Source organism: Erithacus rubecula (genome assembly GCF_903797595.1).
Source record: "Erithacus rubecula genome assembly, chromosome: 9".
NCBI classification, from domain to species: domain Eukaryota; kingdom Metazoa; phylum Chordata; class Aves; order Passeriformes; family Muscicapidae; genus Erithacus; species Erithacus rubecula.
In genome coordinates, this window is record NC_136660.1 from 32,929,656 (window position 1) to 32,948,230 (window position 18,575).

Genomic DNA, 18,575 nt, shown 5'->3' on the forward strand with positions numbered 1-18,575 from the left:
ATCCCTCTGCTTTGAAAGAGCCCAGCTGCACAAAGTGCAGGCTCCTTTCATCTCCAAACTTTATTTTTCTGACATAAATAGTGAGGATTCACCTCTTGTATCTTCTCATCCCCTCTTCAAAATGCTTTTAATCTCCACCAGCACCTCTTGTATCACAGGACAGACATGGAGCACGACTGAAAAATCACACTGGAAAGGAAAAGGTGGTTTTTTTTTTCTTTTTAAAGGAATAAAAAGTCTCTCCTGGCTGCAGAGGTGAGGGCAAAGGAGCAGAGTGGTGAACACGTGCCCTGAGCAGGGTTTGCACTTTGGATCTGCCCCAAGGTCCCAGTGGGAGGGATGGGGAGGGAGTTCCCCCACACTGGGCAGGTCTGTGTCCCTGTGAACACACAAAACCCTCCCCAGAGTGGGCCCAGGGGTGGCCCTGGGCAGAAACCCCCCTGATGATCCAGCTGGGGACACTGTGCCAGGCAGAGCAGCGTGCAGGGGCTGGGCACTGCCAGCTGTGGCTCTGCCCTTTGCTCCTGGCGGCTCTCAGAGCATTTGCTGGGCATGAATAACCTCTGGGTTATTCATTGTTATTCACTATTCTCTGCTCTCATGGAATTGTTGAGTCATCCAGGTTGGAAAATCCAGCCAGTCCAAGCATTCCTCAGAGCCAAGGCCACCTGTGTCCCCAAGTGCCACCTCCACAGGCTGTGACACCCCTGGGTGCTCCCCTGTGACATCCCTGCAGCAGGGGCACTCCAGCCCTGTCTCTGGGGATTTTGGCCACAAGAGCCAGAGATGCCCAGGAGCCCCCAGAGCCTGAGCAGGGCAGGAGGAAATGGAGCAGCAGCAGCTCAGGGATCATTTCTGCTCATCCCAAGGGATCCTGGTGCTCCCAAATCCCACACTAATGGGGATTTAATTAAAACAATGGCTTTGATCTTCCTGCTCAGCTAAAACCAAATTGGTTTTGTGTCCTCAAAACAAAACAGGAATTGAAGGGTGCCCACAGTTCAGAGCAAACTGAAATTTGCTGTCCACATTAAAATCATCTTCCTTCACACCCCCTCATTCCTTAAAACAGAATAACATCCTTTGGTGCATTTTCAATGGGTCTCTCCTGCTCTTTCTTCTTGGAATAGGTGGCGTGGTCATAGAAATAGATGATGGTGAGAGAAGCAATGTTCAGGAAAAGGATGAGCAGCATGATCCAGTAGGAATATCCATAGCTGTGCTTGGATCCCAGGTGTGTCTCCACAGGGGTGGAACATCCTGCAGGCACCAGATCTACAGGCAGCCTGTTCCCTTCCACGTTCACAGGGAAAAGGATCATGGCTAGGAGGATGAGGACTCCTGGGAAATGAAAATACACTTTTTAGAGGAAGAGCTGTAGTGCTATTCATGTCATTCCTTATAGTCTGCTTTAAACCTTGTCCTAGTCCAGAGGTTTTAATCAATTTATCTTGAAAAATTTTGATTTTTTTTTTTTTTAATCTTGAAATTTATCCTGAAAATATCTTGATTTTTTTTTCCATGCTTGGGAATGTTTAATACTTATCTAATATTAGTAATTAAAATAAACTCTGGGGGCACTTCAAGAATTTTTGCCCCACCCAATAGTATCTGACAGGTGTTTTGATATAGGCAATGATATAATCTAAAATGGTTAGATTCTCAGTGATTATTCTCAGATAAGGCCATTTAATCCAACTTTTTTTTTTTTTTTTTTTTTTTTTTTCATTTCATTTAGTGCTGATGATTATCATGTATTCAAACCTTTGGTGATTTGTGTCTGTTTGATATGAGCCCAAAATCATGCATGGGTGGTCTCACAGTTGGATAAAATAAGAAGAGCTGGGTAAAATATCACAGCTGGATAGATATCACAGATGAATAAAATAATCACAGCTGGATAAATATCACATCTGGATAAATATCACAGCTGGATAAAGCCCTGAGCAGCCTGGTCTGTGCTCAGTGTTGGCCCAAGAGCTTAGACTTGAAAAAACTCCTTTTCTTTACAACTTTGAATTATTGGATGTCTGGGAAAAGCCAGAATGTGATGTCTTATTAGATCTGGGTCTATTTCCTAAAGCCTCCCAAATGTAAAGTTCAGTTTGACATTTATCTGCATATTGCTGTTGAATCTCTGCACTTGGTGGAACAGTTCCATTCCCTCTCTCCAGGCACCTCACCAACCCAGGCTGAAACAGCTTCATCATTTTTTATTCAGGAGAATTAGGAACCTCCAAGATGACCTCCCCCATCAAATGATGCATGATTTCCCACAAAAATGCACCCACAGCAAAATAAACTTCCAGGTCACAGCACTTGCAGGGCTGTTAAAAGTAACCACAACCCTCAGCCAACACAGAAATTTATTTTCACCCCAGTATTTACTTTGGCCAGCCCAAATTTCAGCTTTTGTTTCAGTCAGAGCTTGCAGGTTCAGGTGTTGGGCTCAGGAAAAACCTTCCCATGGGATGAGACATTGATCTGCTGTCTCAGGAGGGAATAATTGTCTAATTAAGCTTTTGTTCCCTTTTCTTACTGTGTTTCAGCATCTGTGTTAAAAAACGGGTGATTTTCACACCTCCACCTGCACTTGTAATAATTAAGATGATCTGCACTGTTCCCTTCCCACCAAGGTTTTGTCCCCAGGGTGCTGCTACTGGGGACACATTTTCCCTGAACTTGAAAAGCTTTTGAAGGATAAAATACCCGTGCTGAAGTACTCTGTAATCAGATGTCTTAAAAGGAAATTATTCAACTGCAAACCTTTTATTAGAGGGACACCTAATCCTCTGGAGACTGAGCGAGTGTGAGAGCTGCAGTTAGAATGTGGGGCAGGTTCACAGCTCTAAATGACTCAGCATCTCCTTTTTTTTTTCATGTTTAGGGAATGTTGAAACTTATTTTTCACTTATTTTAAGCTTATTTTTATTTTTTAAAGAGAGAAATAATTTTTGCCACGGCTCGCTCCTCCAAACTGCCGCCTCCCTGTAAATACCATCATATAAATATTATTTTATTATATAAAGTGCTTTAACCCTATTTAAAAGATGGTTTTCAGGTGTGCCAGCAGGCAGAGTTCAAAGCAAGCCCAGGGTGCATTTCCAGGTGCTCCTTGTTGCAGTTCCATGTGAAAAGTGAGAATTTCAGGGATTGGCCAGCACTCACCGCAGAGGGAATTCCAGGTGTAGACTCCCACGGGTCCCAGGAAGGTCTGGTAGGGGTTGCTGAGAGCGTTGGTGCAGGTGAAGGCAGAGCTGAGCAGGGAGCAGAGCAGGGCCAGCACCAGCAGCACGATGGTGGCCACGTTCAGGTTCCTGCTGCTGCTGCTGCTGCTCAGGGCGTCTGCAACTGGAACACAGGGACAGGGACAGGGGGTGAGCTCGGGGACTGAGCTCCCCCAGCCTGCAAACCCTGCCCTGCTTCAGTGCTGGAACTGCATGGAAACTATAGAAACTATATAGAAACTCCTATAGAAACTATAGAAACTCTATAGCAACTTCACAGAAACTCTATAGCAGCTTCACAGAAACTCCTATAGAAACTTCATAGAAACTCCTATAGAAACTCTATAGCAACTTCATAGAAACTCCTATAGAAACTCTATAGCAACTTCATAGAAACTCCTATAGAAACTCTATAGCAACTTCATAGAAACTCCTATAGAAACTTCATAGAAACTCCTATAGAAACTCTACAGAAATGATAGAAACTCTATAGCAACTTCATAGAAACTCTATAGCAACTTCATAGAAACTCTATAGCAACTTCATAGAAACTCTATAGCAACTTGATAGAAACTCTATCTATAGCAACTTCATAGAAACTCCTATAGAAACTCTATAGTAACTTCATAGAAACTCCTATAGAAACTCTATAGCAACTTCATAGAAACTCCTATAGAAACTCTATAGCAACTTCATAGAAACTCCTATAGAAACTCTATAGCAACTTCATAGAAACTCTATAGCAACTTCATAGAAACTCCTATAGAAACTCTATAGCAACTTCATAGAAACTCCTATAGAAACTTCATAGAAACTCCTATAGAAACTTTATAGAAACTCTATAGAAGTTATAGAAACTTCACAGAAATTCCTACAGAAACTATAGAAATTCCTATAGAAATTTTATAGAAACTCTATAGAAATTATACAAACTCTATATAAATTATAGAAACTACTATAGAAACTTCATAGAAACTCCTACAGAAAGTAGAGAAACTTCTATAGAAACTTTATAGAAATGATAGAAACTCCTATAGAAACTTTATGGAAACTATAGAAACTGTATACAAACTCAATGGAAACTGCATAGAAACTCTAATAGAAATTCCTATAGAAACTTTATGGAAACCATAGAAACTCTGTAGAGACTTTATAGAAATTGTCTAGAAATGTTATAGAAACTGTATAGAAACTTGTATAGAAACTCTATGGAAACTATAGAAACTCCTGTAGAAACTCTTATAGAAACTGTATAGAAACTGTAATAGAAACTCCTATAAAAACTCTGTGGAAACCCCATAGACACTATAGACACTCTAGATGAACTCTATAGAAACTCCAATGGAAACTCTATAGAAACTCCTGTAGAAAATCCTATGGAAACTCTAATAGAAACTTTATATTAACTCTATAGAAACTCCAGTAGAAACTATAGAAACTATGGAAACTGCACAGAAACTAAATAAAAACTCCTATAGAAACTCTATGGAAAGTAGAGAAAGTCTGTAGAAACTCCTATAGAAACTCTGTAGAAACCCTATAGAAACTCTATAGGAACTCCTATAGAAACTGTATAGAAACTCTATAGAAACTCCTGTAGAAAATCCTATAGAAACTCCTATAGCAATTCTATATTTCAGTCAGACAAAACAATCCCTCTGGGTCTGAAACTCAAGGACACCCTAGAGCCTCCGGGCCAGGAAAGTATAAATAAAAGTGAGTTATGGGGGAGCAAACTGGGGGTAAATTACTTCATTACCTGAAGCTGTAATTGGAGGATTAACCCCTGATATGAAAATGGACCAAATTTATCAATGACTGAAAAACTCGTGGTTATCTTTCAATTTGGGTGCAGCCCCTGGGGAGGCTTTGTCTGCCCTCCATGTCCCTGAAAGCCTTTCATTAATTTTATCTGCTTTTATTCCCTCTGTTTTAAATAATCCAAAAAAGGCACCAAGGAGACAGCCCCAGCTTGTGCCAGAGGGGGTTGGGATGGAGATTTGGGGAAGTTTGCTCACAGCTAAAGGGTGCTCAAGCATTGGAACAGGGAGTCACCAGCCCTGGCAATGTGCTCAGGGTGGCTGTGGCACCTGGGGACTCCAATTATCCTGGAGAGCTTTTCCAGCTCTGATATTCCATGATTCTGTGATAACCTGCCCAGTCTGTGGGTTTGGAAAGCCTTGTGACTTTCTGCCAGGGCTGTAATTAAAAGCTAATGAGCAGAGGTTTGGCTGATCTGAAGGGATTGGGATGGAGAAAGTGCAGGAGGTTTGGACACAGCAACGAACCCAAATCCCACATGGGGTGAAGGTACCTGGCTGAAATAAATTCTTGCTGCTAATCCTGCAGTTAACTGGGTAATAAACTTCTGTTCCTTGCTACTTCTGTAAAAATTGCATTTGGATGAGGCCAGACAGGAATTTTCTGTCTAAACTGGATCAGAAATCTGGGTGTTCCTTTGTCTGGTCACCTCCATAAATGCCTATTTAAAACTCTGCTCCAATTTAAAACTCTGCTCCAGTTGTATTTCCTTTCAAAATAGCAGCAGTGCCTCACATGCAATAAATCTGATGGGGAAAACCTTCCCAAAGCTCATAAATCTGCTGCCTGGATGGACCAGGTGCATTTGCAGGACAAATAAATCTGAGTGTGGTCATCCATGGGCACATGAGGATGGTTGAGGTTATTTTGTTGAGGTAAATTATTTTCTCCAATATTATTCCCCCCACCCAAATTTTCTCAATTTAAAGATTGAAAGGCAGCTATAATGTGCTTTATGTTGTAACAAATACAGTGACAATGTTTTGGAGCTCTGTTCAAATCAATGTTGTGAGAGACAGATTTTTGTAGGAAAATTCCCTTTGTGTGCTGTTCTTGAACAGAGCCATCATTGCAAAATATTCAGGTAGTCCATAACTGGGAGAAATCACAGCAAGGAAAAAAAAAAAAAAAAAAAAAGAGTAAAAACCCCATAAAGAGGAATAAACATAATAAAAAGAGCTGTTGGCAAGGAATAAAAAGGAGAATTCCTCTCACATTTTATCTAATACTGCAGTACAAGTTAATTTCTGCTTGAGGCACTGGCAGCTAAGGATGTGTTATGGAAATTAGTTGTAAATTCAAGCAATTTTCCTGGAAGAAAAGGAAAGCAGAGCATCCAGGGGATATCAGTCATGGAAATGGAAGTGAGCAGGTTGTGCCTGCACTGGGCTGAGGCAGCCTGGCCATCACCTGTGATCCATTGCTGGGAGAAGAAAGAACTCTGGAGCCAAATCAGACAAATTGTGCAATTTCCCCTCTGGCAGCCTCGCTTCATTTTATCTCTCAGAACATCTCCACAAGTGCCTGGCTGCACCTCTTGCACCCCCTGACTGATCTTGTTTGTCTCTGACACTGAGCTGCAGTTTAGGGGGTGGAATTTTGGCATTCCAGCTGTCCCAGCCCTGTCTGCAGCAGCACAAGGCTGAGAGCTTGAAAGAAAATGCTCTTTTCAGGACAGCTGATTTTTTTTTTTTTTTTAATCCCTAAATAAAGTAGTCTGTGCAAACAGAAGGAATCTCCAGCAGCTGGTCTATTTGAGTGGGATCAAACTCAAATATTTTGAGTGGTAACCTGCAGCTGGATCTGTGTAAAACAACAATTCTAGAACAAATACAGGATTTGGTCAGATTTCTCCTTAATTTCCTGTACCTTCTTTTATTTTTCATCCTTTATCCTTACATGTTTGGGTAGAATTTCCCAGGTTTTCAATGGGCTTAGTCAGCCTTCCCAACTCTACAATCACCTATGACACATCAGGAATTAATCACTGAAAAAAGCCCAAGCAAACAAAAAATCCAGAGGAGAGTTCAATTATTTTCAGGAGATCCCTGGAAACTGATGGGGACAGGAATGAATTCCAGCAATTTCCAAGCTTTGGTCATTTATTTTAGGAAGTTAGAAAGTGCAATAATTCCTCTGTGCTGTGGTAAAGTTGGAAATACTTTGTTGGGTGGTGTTGGCTTTGCCAGCAGTGGATAAATCCTGACATTCCAGACTCTGCCTAAGCCTGGCTCAACCTCTTGGTGTTTGACTTGGACCAGTCAGAGCCATGACCAAACCTTTTATGGCAGACATTTTCCTCATAGCTGGTTCCTCTCTAAGACAAATAATTCAGACAGCTCAGGAGGGCTCTGGTTATTAAATAACTTTTGCATTCTGCCATCCCCAGAGCCTGAGGAGTGGCTGCAGTGATTTATTGCTCTGCTGAGGCTGGAAAGAGCCACCCTGGCTGGGCACTCCACTGCCAGACATGATTCCTCTGTCTTTCATCTTCATGCTTGGGAATTGCTTTGGGTGTTGTGGTTTCTAGAGAAATAAGTTGTTTTTTGGTAAAGGTTGTTGGTGATCTGCTTTTGAGCAGCTACTGATAAAAGTCAGCCTGGGCTATTGCTGAAAATAATCCCCAAGTTGTTGACTTTGATTTGCCCTTCAGGGATTGTCCTTCTTTTCCCACACCCAAATATGACAGTGGCACTTGAGAAATGCACGTGGGGTGCTCACAGAGCCCCCAGGCAGGGCACAGCTGCTTTCAGATCATGCTGTGATTTAAAGGGATGTTTACAGCTCCTCTTGCTGATTGTCTGAAATGCTGGAATGGAGGAAGCTCTGTGCTCCTCCATAGCACTGGAAATCCATTTATTTAAGGATATCAGTAAAGAAAATGCATCTTCTGTCTTAGGTGGACAGGAATATAAAGAGAGAATGTATGGAATTCTATGGAGTATTTTTCCTATTTCAGTTCTATATGGAATAGAATGATAGAACAGAGTAATGTGGGTGGGAAGGGACATTAAATCCCCCCCAGTGCCACCCCTGCCATGGCAGGGACACCTTCACTGTCCCAGTGCTCCAACCCCAGTGTCCAGCCTGGCCTTGGGCACTGCCAGGGATCCAGGGACAGCCACAGCAAACCTGGGCACCTGTGCCAGCCTTGCCCACCCTCCCAGAGAAGGATTTCCTAATCAAATCCTTTAGCAAATAAAGTAAAACATTATAATCATGCTTATTATAGAGCCTAAGAATTAATTTAAAGTCAGCTCTTCTCATGTTGCTGTGAGGGATGTGGGCAACCCCAAATTTAGATTGTTGATAAAGCATCACTTTCCTTCAGCAGCTGTGGAAGGAAACTCACAAATCCAGAAGCTCACTGGTTTTGTTCATCCCTAAATGGCTGATGGGGAGAGCTGAGAGCACTTTTTGTAAATGTCCCCTCAACATTTGAAGCACAAAATCACAAATCTGGTAAGGGAAAACCCACCACCACCAAAGCAGACTGTGCAGAGACCTGAAACCTTCAGTGATAGCAGAGTGTTGTGGGTTCATTAATGAATTAATTAAAATCGATCTGGTGGCCACACCCAGGCCCTGGGACTGGGCTGTGGGAGCTGCTCCAGCCAAGGGCAGGGCTCAGTCCCTGGGCTGCAGCCAGCCTGGATCCTCCCCTGCCATCAGCTCTCCAGGGCACAATTCAAACCACCAGAGCTGCCCCATGCTCAAGGTCTGGGGCCTCAGCCAGCTTTAACCACAGAAAAATGATTTATTATTATTATTTACTCTTCTAAACACCACTGTTACTATTCTGCTGTGGCTGTAACGAGATAAGAGGGAATGATTTAGGATTTTGTACTTGTTGCATAACAACACCAATCCATGCTCCACCTCTTGCTGGGAATGTTGCTGTGCCCAGGGTTTGGTGAGAAATGAATGAGATGGAGCCCAGTCAAACGTGGGCACTGGTTTGTGTAACCCAGCCCTGCCACCGTGGGAATTCAGCTCTTTCTGCAGGTGCAGGAATAAATTAGGCTGGGGAAGAGCCTCATTTATGAGGTTGGAGGTTTAGATCTGTGTGCTGGGACAACACAGCACACAACAGTTTACAAAAAAATTAAATTATTTCTTAAAGCATCTTAAAATCCCAGGTTGGTTTGGGTTCAGAGGGACCTTAAATCCCCCTCAGTGCCCCCCCTGCCATGACAGGGACCCTTCACTGTCCCAGTGCTCCAACCCCATCCAGCCTGGCCTAGGGCACTGCCAGGGACCCAGGAGCACCCTGTGCCAGTCCTGATATCCAATTTACATCCAAAATTACTTGACCTGCTCATATTTTTGGTAGCATTTTTCAAGTGGTTTTTCTCCCTTTCTTGGGAGTCATCAGCATTACTGCTCTGAACCTGATGAGGCAGCCAGGCAGACAAAAAAGAGCAAACCCTTGATCCTTGCAGGAGCTCTCAGGTTTATCTGCCCTTGGGTCATTTGTGTCTTTTGTTCTTTTGCCTGCAGCAACCTTCAAACCTTTCTCTATCAAAATGGTGCTAATTCAGTAGTAGACAAAATGTTGAAAGTCAAAATAATAAATTAGCATCATTAAATTAAAAAAAAAAAAACAACAAACAAAAAAAAAACTCTGGAAGGTGAATTAGGTTTGTAAATCCCTTTAAGTTAAATGGTGAGTGTTTCTTTCCTGTTCCTCACCAAACTTCTGAAAATCAAAGTCAATTTGACAGAAAGCTCCCATTTTGTGTTTTATTTCCCTGGTTCCAAGGTGCAGGCCAAGATCACAGGTGATAAATTTTTGAATTTCTGTACTTTTTGGGGAGGTCTTATTTTATATCATTTAAATCCCCCACTTCAATTCTTGTTCTCATTTAAAATACTGTAAGGTGAATACATCCATCAGCAGCACGAGTGAGAAGATCTTAGGTTTGGGTTGGACATTGGGAAGGAATTCCTCCCTGTGAGGATGGGGATGCCCTGGGATGGGTTTCCAAGGGAGGCTGTGGCTGTTCCTGGATCCCTGGAAGTGCCCAAGGCTGGGCAAATCCTTCCCAATATCCAACCCAAACCCAAGATTTCACATGTGCTGCTGACAGATGTAACCATCTTGAAATATTTTAATCAATTTTGAAATATGAGATGTGAATTTAAGTTAGGTATAAGGAGTGGCACAGGGTGCCCAGAGAAGCTGTGGCTGTTCCTGGATCCCTGCAAGTGTCCAAGGCCAGGCAAATCCTTCCCAATATCCAACACAAACCTAAGAAGATCTTCTCACACGTGCTGCTGACAGATATAACCATCTTAGAATATTTTAATTAATTCTGAAATACGAGATGAGGATTTAAATTAGATATAAGGAGTGGCACAGGGTGCCCAGAGAAGCTGTGGCTGCTCCTGGATCCCTGCAAGTGTCCAAGGCCAGGCAAATCCTTCCCAATATCCAAACCTAAGAAGATCTTCTCACACATGCCACTGACAGATGTAACCATCTTAGAATATTTTAAGTAATTTTGACATATGAGATATGGATTTGAATTAGGTGTAAGGAGTGGCACAGGGTGCCCAGAGAATCCCTGGGAGTGCCCCAGGCCAGGCTGGAGGCTGGAGCAGCATGGGACACGTCCCTGAGTGGATTACGATGCGATTTCACCTCCCCCCAAACCCAAAGCAATCCAGGATGCCCTGACCCACTTCCATCTGTGGCAGCACTCACCTTGGAAGGTGTTTTTGGGCACCTGGAGCCCTACATCCACGAACTGCTCACAGGTGCCCCTGAAGAGGCCGTAGCTGAGGCTGATGGTGAGGTTGGAGCCGGCGCGCGCGAAGCGGAGCCGGCTGCTGGCCCAGCGCGGCGTGGCCAGCACCACGCACACCAGCACCAAGGAGCCCACACAGGCACAGAAGGAGCAGGAAAACATGCAGCTTTTCTTCCTGGATGGCATCTTGCTGTTGATTTTTTCCCCCCCCCAGTTCAGAGGATTTGGTTGCCTTTAATCCCGTTCACCATGAGGGTGATTCCTGCCCGAGCGCGCAAAGTCGTTCTGGGAAACTTGAAGCAAGCAGCAGTGGTAATAAAAATGTAAAATGATTGAACTTTGCTCTGGGGAAAAGGTGGCACCATGGTGACAGCCAAAGCAGCCTGGAATTGCTGCTGGAGTTGGTCATGGGTGATTTATGGTCCTTGCCAAAGTGTCACTTTGTCCCAGCTCTGGGTTCATCCTTCCCAGCCCCTCCTGGGTCACTTCTGAATTTCTTGTTTTCCCTCTCAAGGTCCTGATCCAGTCAGGCTGGAATCTGCCAATCTATATCTGATCTCTCTCTAATATCTCGTGATAAAGTTGTAAAATGTTCAAATTCCCAGCTTGCCTAAGGAGCAACCCAACCATCCCTTTGGGAAACCTCTTAAATTCTTTCAATTGTGTTAGTTTTGGGTTCTGGTGGGGTGAGGAGGTTCTAGCTAGTGTCAATAGCTTATTTTCTAAGAAACACCTCTAATTCCTAATTAAATTTATTTTCACAGAATAACTCCTTCCCTTTTGCTTTCTGTCAGGAAGGAAATAAATACCTTGAGCAGAGCTTAATTTCAGAGGATTAGTGGATATGTACAGGGAGAAATCCTGAAAAAAATCTATTCTGGAGTATAAACCAAGGGAATATTAATTTTTTTTTACCCCAACTGACCTAAACAATGACCAAATAACACAATTTCAAACTGAACCTCCATAACTTAATGAAAAGTCTGAAGCCAAATTTCAAGAATTTGAGATAAACTCACTCCCCCATTATTTTGGCCTGAAACCTGGAACATAAATTAATAATTCATTGTCAGTGTAGAGTAACAGAGATTCCATTAGCTTTTATTTCTATTAATTATAATGTCATTACTCTGCTCCTGGGTCATCCAGAGCTTTTTAATTAACTTTTAGGGAGCAATCTGCTTCAGCAGCACTGCTGGATCAACCTGTGGAGTTCCTGTCCTGGAGCTTCCCTGCTTTGTCCTGTGATGACAGGGAGAGATTCTGGAATTTTTTATGGATTTGAAACAGCCAAGAACTTCTCAGGAGGAGTAAACACCTGGGAAAATACTTATTTGTAAGTATGCAGTGTTATTGTACTGAGATTTTTCAGGTTTTATGTTTTTTTGGATCTCAAAGTTTTAAGCAGTCATTAGATTGGAAATCCATGGGGTTTATTTTCATAGTCTTGTGATGTTTGTTTCATTTTCCAAACTACTTGAGATTTTGATGATGTCTTGGAAGTCACTATTTAAAATATATATATATAAAATATTTTTTAAAAATATAAGTTTTATTCCTGAAAATTAAAATGCTTCATTAACATAATGGAAATCAGTCAGGATTTGACTTAAGCTCCAAGGAATAAAGGGAAATTTCTTATTTGTATAAAATAATAAGGAACCTGCCTCATTTCCTGTCCAGTGCCCAGTTAAAGTTTAACCACAGAAACATGGGAAGTCTCTGTTTGGCTGATCCACCTCTCCAGCTTCATGAATCCAACAGTTCTATTCTCCAAAGGACAGAGTCCAGCACTTTATAATCCCAGGATATTCCTTAATAAACTGAGCTAAAACCTCCCTCCTGCCATCAGCAGTGCCACTTGTCCCCTATGAAATATAGTTTAAAAAATTCAGTATTTTAGAAGTGATGTTTGTCTTGGTTAAAACTTCCAGGGAATTTTTTTTTCAGCTCCTTCAATGTTGATGAATTGAGCAGCCAGCCCTGTGAAAACACTGAACAGCAGAAGCTCAGAGCACAGTGAATAGCCTGGAGTCCCTCCCTTGCAACCTCACTCAATTATATTCAGTTTTTGGTGACTCAGCTCAAATTGTTATGGCTCAAATCATTGGAAATCTCCCATGGCTCAGGGAATTGCTCTGTAAATGAGACCATAATTTGCTTTTTTTCTTGCTTGTCACCTTGAGGTTTATTCTCTGCCTAGGCTGTGATTCCTTGTCTTTTTTTTTTCCCCTTTTTTTTTCCCCTCACAGCTACCTGTAAGAACATCATAAAACCTGGAATTAAAGCTGCAGTTTGACAGGGCACACCTCATCTTGAGAGAGAAAGGAGGGGAGATTGGGTTCCTCTGACTCAGAGGAAATATTTCCTGCTCAGCACCTTCTCCACTCTGCCCCCACTGCTCCTGACTCAGCAACCAAGGAGAAAAATCAGATTAATTTGTTATGAAGAGGGGGGCAGCAGAGACCTGCAATCCTTTGCTACATGAAATTACCCATCATTGTTAGAACTTGATGATGTGAGTATTTCCCTCCTGTTTAAATCAGTTTGCTTTGGGCCAAAAATACAAAATGAAAGCCGTTAAATGCAAACTTTTCATGCACATCTGTTTTTAATGTTGCAAACATATTCTTATATGGGGAAAAAAAAAAATCCTACAGTGGTTTGATGCTTTGTTCACAGAGAAGTGCTGCTGATATTTGGGATTTTCTGTGGGCCTGACCTTGTGTCTCCTACAAAGCCCTGACATCCTTTTCTCATTTCCATTTTTAATCTCTGACTGCACAGGAGCTCAGCTGGTTCTGGCTGAAAAATATTCCCAAAACTTCCAAGATGTGCAGGATCAGTCCATGGATTCCTCACAGGATCAAGCCATGTGTTGCCAAAGTTGCCTCTCCCTTTTCTGTGATGGATAAATTGGAATTACAGCAAATTATAGCATATCAAGAATGAAATCGGGTTTTTTTCCTGTGGCACTTTGCAGCCAGCAGTCAGATGGAAACAGGAATGTGTTTGTGCCTTTGGACTGGAAATGGGATAAAGCATCAAAATTTTATTGGGGTTGAGCAATGTGAAGCTGCAAAACTGTTCTGCAAAATTATTGCAACAACTCCTTGGAAAACCATTTTTATGGCTTCCTGCCCAGTGCTGCAGGGGTGGATTTGCACAATTCCATCTTCTGATTTCTTCTGATTTTTTTTTTTTTTTTCCTTTTGAAAGACAAAGCAAACAGGTTTTTGAAATGTTGCTTGGATTTCTTGCCAGGAAATTTCCAGAACTTCTCAGCTGAGATCTCCTTCATGGGATGGTTGTGGATGTCTGAGCTCTGATCTTGGAGTGGGATCACAGCTGGGATTTTGTCCCTCAGCCAGCTGCAATATGAGCTCCATATTAATGTGCTCATTATTAATTAATAATGAGCTCCAGCCCTTCAGAGCTCAATCCTCCCACCCCAGAGGCAAGCAGGAACTGGGAAAAAAAATAGGAGAAAAATAGGGGGGAAATAGGAGGAAAAATATGGGAAAAAATAGGAGGAAAAAAAAACCAAGAAAAAAAATAGGGGGAAAAAATAGGGGGAAATAGAGAAAAATAAGGAAAAGATGGGGGGAAAATAGGGGGAAAATAGGGGGAAAATAGAGAGAAAAATAAGGAAAAAATAGGGGGAGAATACAGGGGAAAAAATAAGGAAAAAAATAGGAGGAAAAACTTGGTATTATAGAGGTTTTGATGTTTGCATGCCATTAGAGTAAAATAAAGGGTTTTAAAATGAAATCTGGATATTATAGAGATATTTCTCCCTTCTTTTTTTTCACTCCAGAAGTCAGTGTCTGAATTTCCCTAAACCACAGAGCTCCACTGAAGCCTTTAAGATCTCTCAGGGTGTCTTTTCTCCAGACCCTAAAAGATGGCACAGCTTTAAAATGATGTGATTTGCTGTTAAAACCTTTTAATTTATGACTGAGTGGTGAAATGGGGTGGTCAAGTGCAGTTTATTGAAGAGTGAGAGGTAAAAAACCACTCCTGGCATTTTAAGAAATGGGAAATAGAGCTTTTTTTGCAATATTTTCATTTTAATCAAACGTGGCTTTGAAGCTGCTTCAAGGTGTGGAGTGTTTGAAACAAACCCTTGAGGTGGAGATGGAGAGGAGAGCAAACTTTCCCTTATTGCAATTTCTGTACCAATTCTAAAGAGATGTAAGTTTGAACACTTCAATCTATTCCTCCAGACTCCTAATTTTAGATTCCAAATGGAAAAACCTTTAACAAATACCCCTTTTAGTCATTAAATTAACTACTGCTGGAATATTACACAGCCTCATGCTTTTGCCCAATTATTCCCACTTCGAAGAGTTTTTTTTTAATTTTTTTTGTATTTTCAGGCTGAGATGTGTTTGCAGCATCACAAAACACAGTTTTTTCTGTCAGCTTTTTGCTGTCCTGACTTTGATTTCCTGATTTTTTTTTTTCAGGAATTTACAAGTTTTCTTCCAGTACATCAGCAAAAAGACTGATCCACCCTGCTCTGCCAAGGGCATCATGTTGGAACATCCAAATAAAATATTGGTGTTCAAGTATTGCCTCTTCCTACTATTTATTTTCTTGAGCTTGCCCAATTTTTCCTACCTTGAAGAGCTTTTCCTGTACTTTGAGGCTGAGATGAGTTTGCAGCCACAGAAATCCTGGGTCTGTCAGCTTTTTTTCTGCTGTTCTGCTGCTGATTTTCTGATTTTAAATTTATTTTTTTTCAGGAATTTGTAATTTTTGTTCCACCACACCAGCAAGAAGACCAATTTACTGAACTGCCACCAACATTATCATGTTGGAATACCCAAAATAAAACGCTGGTGTTCAAATATTGCTTATTTTCCTTTTTTTTTTTTTCATTTATTGAGGCAGAGGAGATGCCTCTCTGCACCTGGAATTGCTCCAGGTGAAGATCCCATCCATTCTGCTGGAATAATTCCTTGCAAGGAAGGGATGCAGGAGCTGTGGGAGGCCCTGCAGCATCTCTGGAAAATTGGAAGCAAAGGTGAAAAGGCTGCCAAAGAGCTGCCACTGCTGAGAGGGGTTTGATTTGTGATGGAGAGAGAGGAAAAGACACCTGAGCAGGGCTGGGAGGAAGAAAAGTCCCTATTGAGTATTGGATTATCCCAGGATTGGGATAAATGTGGGATCAGCTCCTCCTTGTTATCTTATTTTTGCACAGCATTGCAGCCTTCCACTTTTTTAAATTTAATTTTTGGTACAGTTTCTGTCTCCCTTCTGTCAAGGGAATTAAATTGTTGCTAAATGGCCACAAATCCCACAGCAGCCTCGTTTCTCATCCTCTCCCCTTCCTCACCAGCAGAAATTCCCTGCAGACCTTGTCTGAAATTGGGTTTTAAGACACTTCATCCTACAGATCCCCACTCCTGGGCTGTAAATTTGGATTTCTGGCTGGAGCTCTCTGCCAGAGAGCATCACCCTGAGCTGTTTTCTGCAGCCAACACAAAATCAGCCCCAGGCTCTTGGCTCCAGCTCGTTGATGGATCCTGGAAAACACAAGTGGCATCAACCTGGGTGAGACTGGGAGGATGCAGAGCTGGGGCCTAAATTATCAATATAATCATTAATTATGGACATTGAGTGTGGAAGATGGGATGAAGTGCTTTTTGCAACTTTATTTCACAACTGCACAATTTATTTAGATATTTCTCTCCAGCAAATCCCTTCAGGCCAAATCATATATTAAAAACTTTATTGTACAACTTGGCTTTCCATTTCTGTCTCATGACTAATTAATTTTGGGACCACATAGCCTAATAGTGTCTTTAATTCCTGCACTAATAGAAAATGTGGTCATTTTGTCCAACAGGTATAATAATTCTATTTATTTTATTGCCTGGCTATAAACACTCACTTAAATTAATATCCAATTCCTTGCAAATGGTTCTCAGTGAGAAAATCCCTGACTTGCAGCCATTTGATCTGCACAAATGCTCATTAAAATCCAGCTCCTCCCTGGTGCTGTGCCCACTTTCACTGCCACTGCTCATGGAAATTCAGCCTCCCACTAAATCACTTTTTTCCCTGTCAACACAATGCCAAAGGGACACAATTAGGCCCTGATGAAGTTTCCTGCAGAAGACACAAATATTCACAGATGGTCTGATTTTTTTTTTTTTTTTTTTCCCTTCTGCTGGGTCTTTCTTTGCACCCCCTGATTGTCTGACATCCTTTGGAGCACCTAAATATTGTGTGCATGGGTTTGGAAAATAACATGGAGAATCATCCAGGTTGGGAAAGTTTATTAAAATCACTTGGATCATTCCTGGAGGAGAAATTTCTTCTGCTGGGATGTTATGGGGAGTTTGAAAATAATCCAGAGCTCAGTTAAGATTAGGAAAGACTTTAGGATCTTTCCTGGAGGAGGGATTTCTCCTGATGGGATGCTCCTCTTGCTCTGCATCTTTTGGAAAACTTAAATATGGTGTGCATTGAGATGGGGGAGGCTGAAAGTAAAATATGGAAACATTAAGGTTGGGAAAGACTTTTAAGATCTTTCCTGGAGGAGGGATTTCTCCTGCTAGGATGTTCTTCTTGTTTTCTTTGGAAAACTTAAAACGTGGTGTGCATGGGCATTGGGGGTTTGAAAGTAATCCAGAGTCTGGTTAAGGTTAGGAAAGACTTTTAGGATCACTTGGATCTCTTCTGGAGGAGGGATTTTTTTTTTTTTTTTTTTTTTTTTTTTTTTTTTTTTTTCCTGGGATGCTCGTCTTGCTCTGGGACATCTGGAAAATGTAAACACGGTGTGCATGGGTATGGGGGATCTGAAAGCAACGCAGAGAATCCTTGGGAAAGACTTTAGGGATCCCTTGGGTCTGTCCTGGAGCAGGGATTGCTGCTGCTGGGAGCTCCTCTGGCTCTGCAGGGCTGTGTGGCAGGGACGGGCACATCTCCAACCCGAGTCCCGAAAATCCCCCCTCCCTGCCCGAATTTCTCACCTCTGTCTCTATTTCGGGTCTCCCCGTCCCCGAGGGGACCCTGGGGACCGCCAGGCTCAGGGGTGTCCCTGCCAGGGCGGGCAGTGACACAGCCCGGGCGGGATGGGACCCGGAGAGAGCCACGGGGATGGGACACGGGGGGATGGGGACACGGGGATGGGACACGGGGATGGCACCCGGAGAGAGCCACGGGGATGGGACACGGGGGGATGGGGACACGGGGATGGGACCCGGAGAGAGCCACGGGGCGACTCTGCATCCCGGGGATGGGACACGGGGGGATGGGGACACGGGGATGGGGACACGGGGATGGGGACACATGGGGACACACACGGGGATGGGGACTCGGGCAGGTGCGGTATCACCAGAGTCGGGCGCTCTGGGAGCAGCTCGGGGGGATTCGGGACGGAGCAGGGCGCCTGCAGCACAGCCGGGGCGTGCCGGGAGCCGTGCTGTCCCTGTCCCTGTCCCTGTCCCTGTCCCTGTCCCTCTGTCCCTGTCCCTATCTCCCTGTTCCTCTCTCCCTCTGTCCCTCTGTCCCTGTCCCTATCCCTATGTTTTTCTCCCCCCGTCCCTGTGTCCCTCTCCCTGCCCCTATGTTCCTGTCCCTATGTCCCTGTCCCCCTGTCCCTCTGTCCCTGTCCCTCTGTCCCTGTCCATGTCCCTCTGTCCCTGTCTCTGTCCCTGTCCCTCTGTCCCTGTCCCTGTGTCCCTGTCCCTCTGTCCCTGTCCCTGTCCCTCTGTCCCTGTGTCCATGTCCCTCTGTCCCTGTCCCTCTGTCCCTGTCCCTCTGT

At 43.0% G+C, this 18,575-nt stretch overlaps 1 protein-coding gene and 1 long non-coding RNA gene across 2 annotated transcripts; one reads left to right on the forward strand and one right to left on the reverse strand.

Moving 5' to 3' along the window:
• Positions 1-970: 970 nt before the first annotated feature.
• On the reverse strand, positions 971-11,081 carry CLRN3 (clarin 3). The gene is made up of 3 exons (XM_079312288.1): positions 10,756-11,081; positions 3,169-3,351; positions 971-1,341 (listed from the first exon to the last, which is right to left on the reverse strand). Exons 1-3 carry the CDS (start codon positions 10,982-10,984, stop codon positions 1,064-1,066), a joined length of 690 nt encoding a protein of 229 aa, XP_079168414.1. The 5' UTR covers positions 10,985-11,081; the 3' UTR covers positions 971-1,063.
• A 1,975-nt stretch (positions 11,082-13,056) lies between these two features.
• Positions 13,057-15,651, forward strand: LOC306805009. The gene is made up of 2 exons (XR_013775086.1): positions 13,057-13,316; positions 15,547-15,651. It is a non-coding gene; the product is annotated as an uncharacterized lncRNA (long non-coding RNA).
• The last annotated feature ends 2,924 nt before the right edge of the window (positions 15,652-18,575 follow it).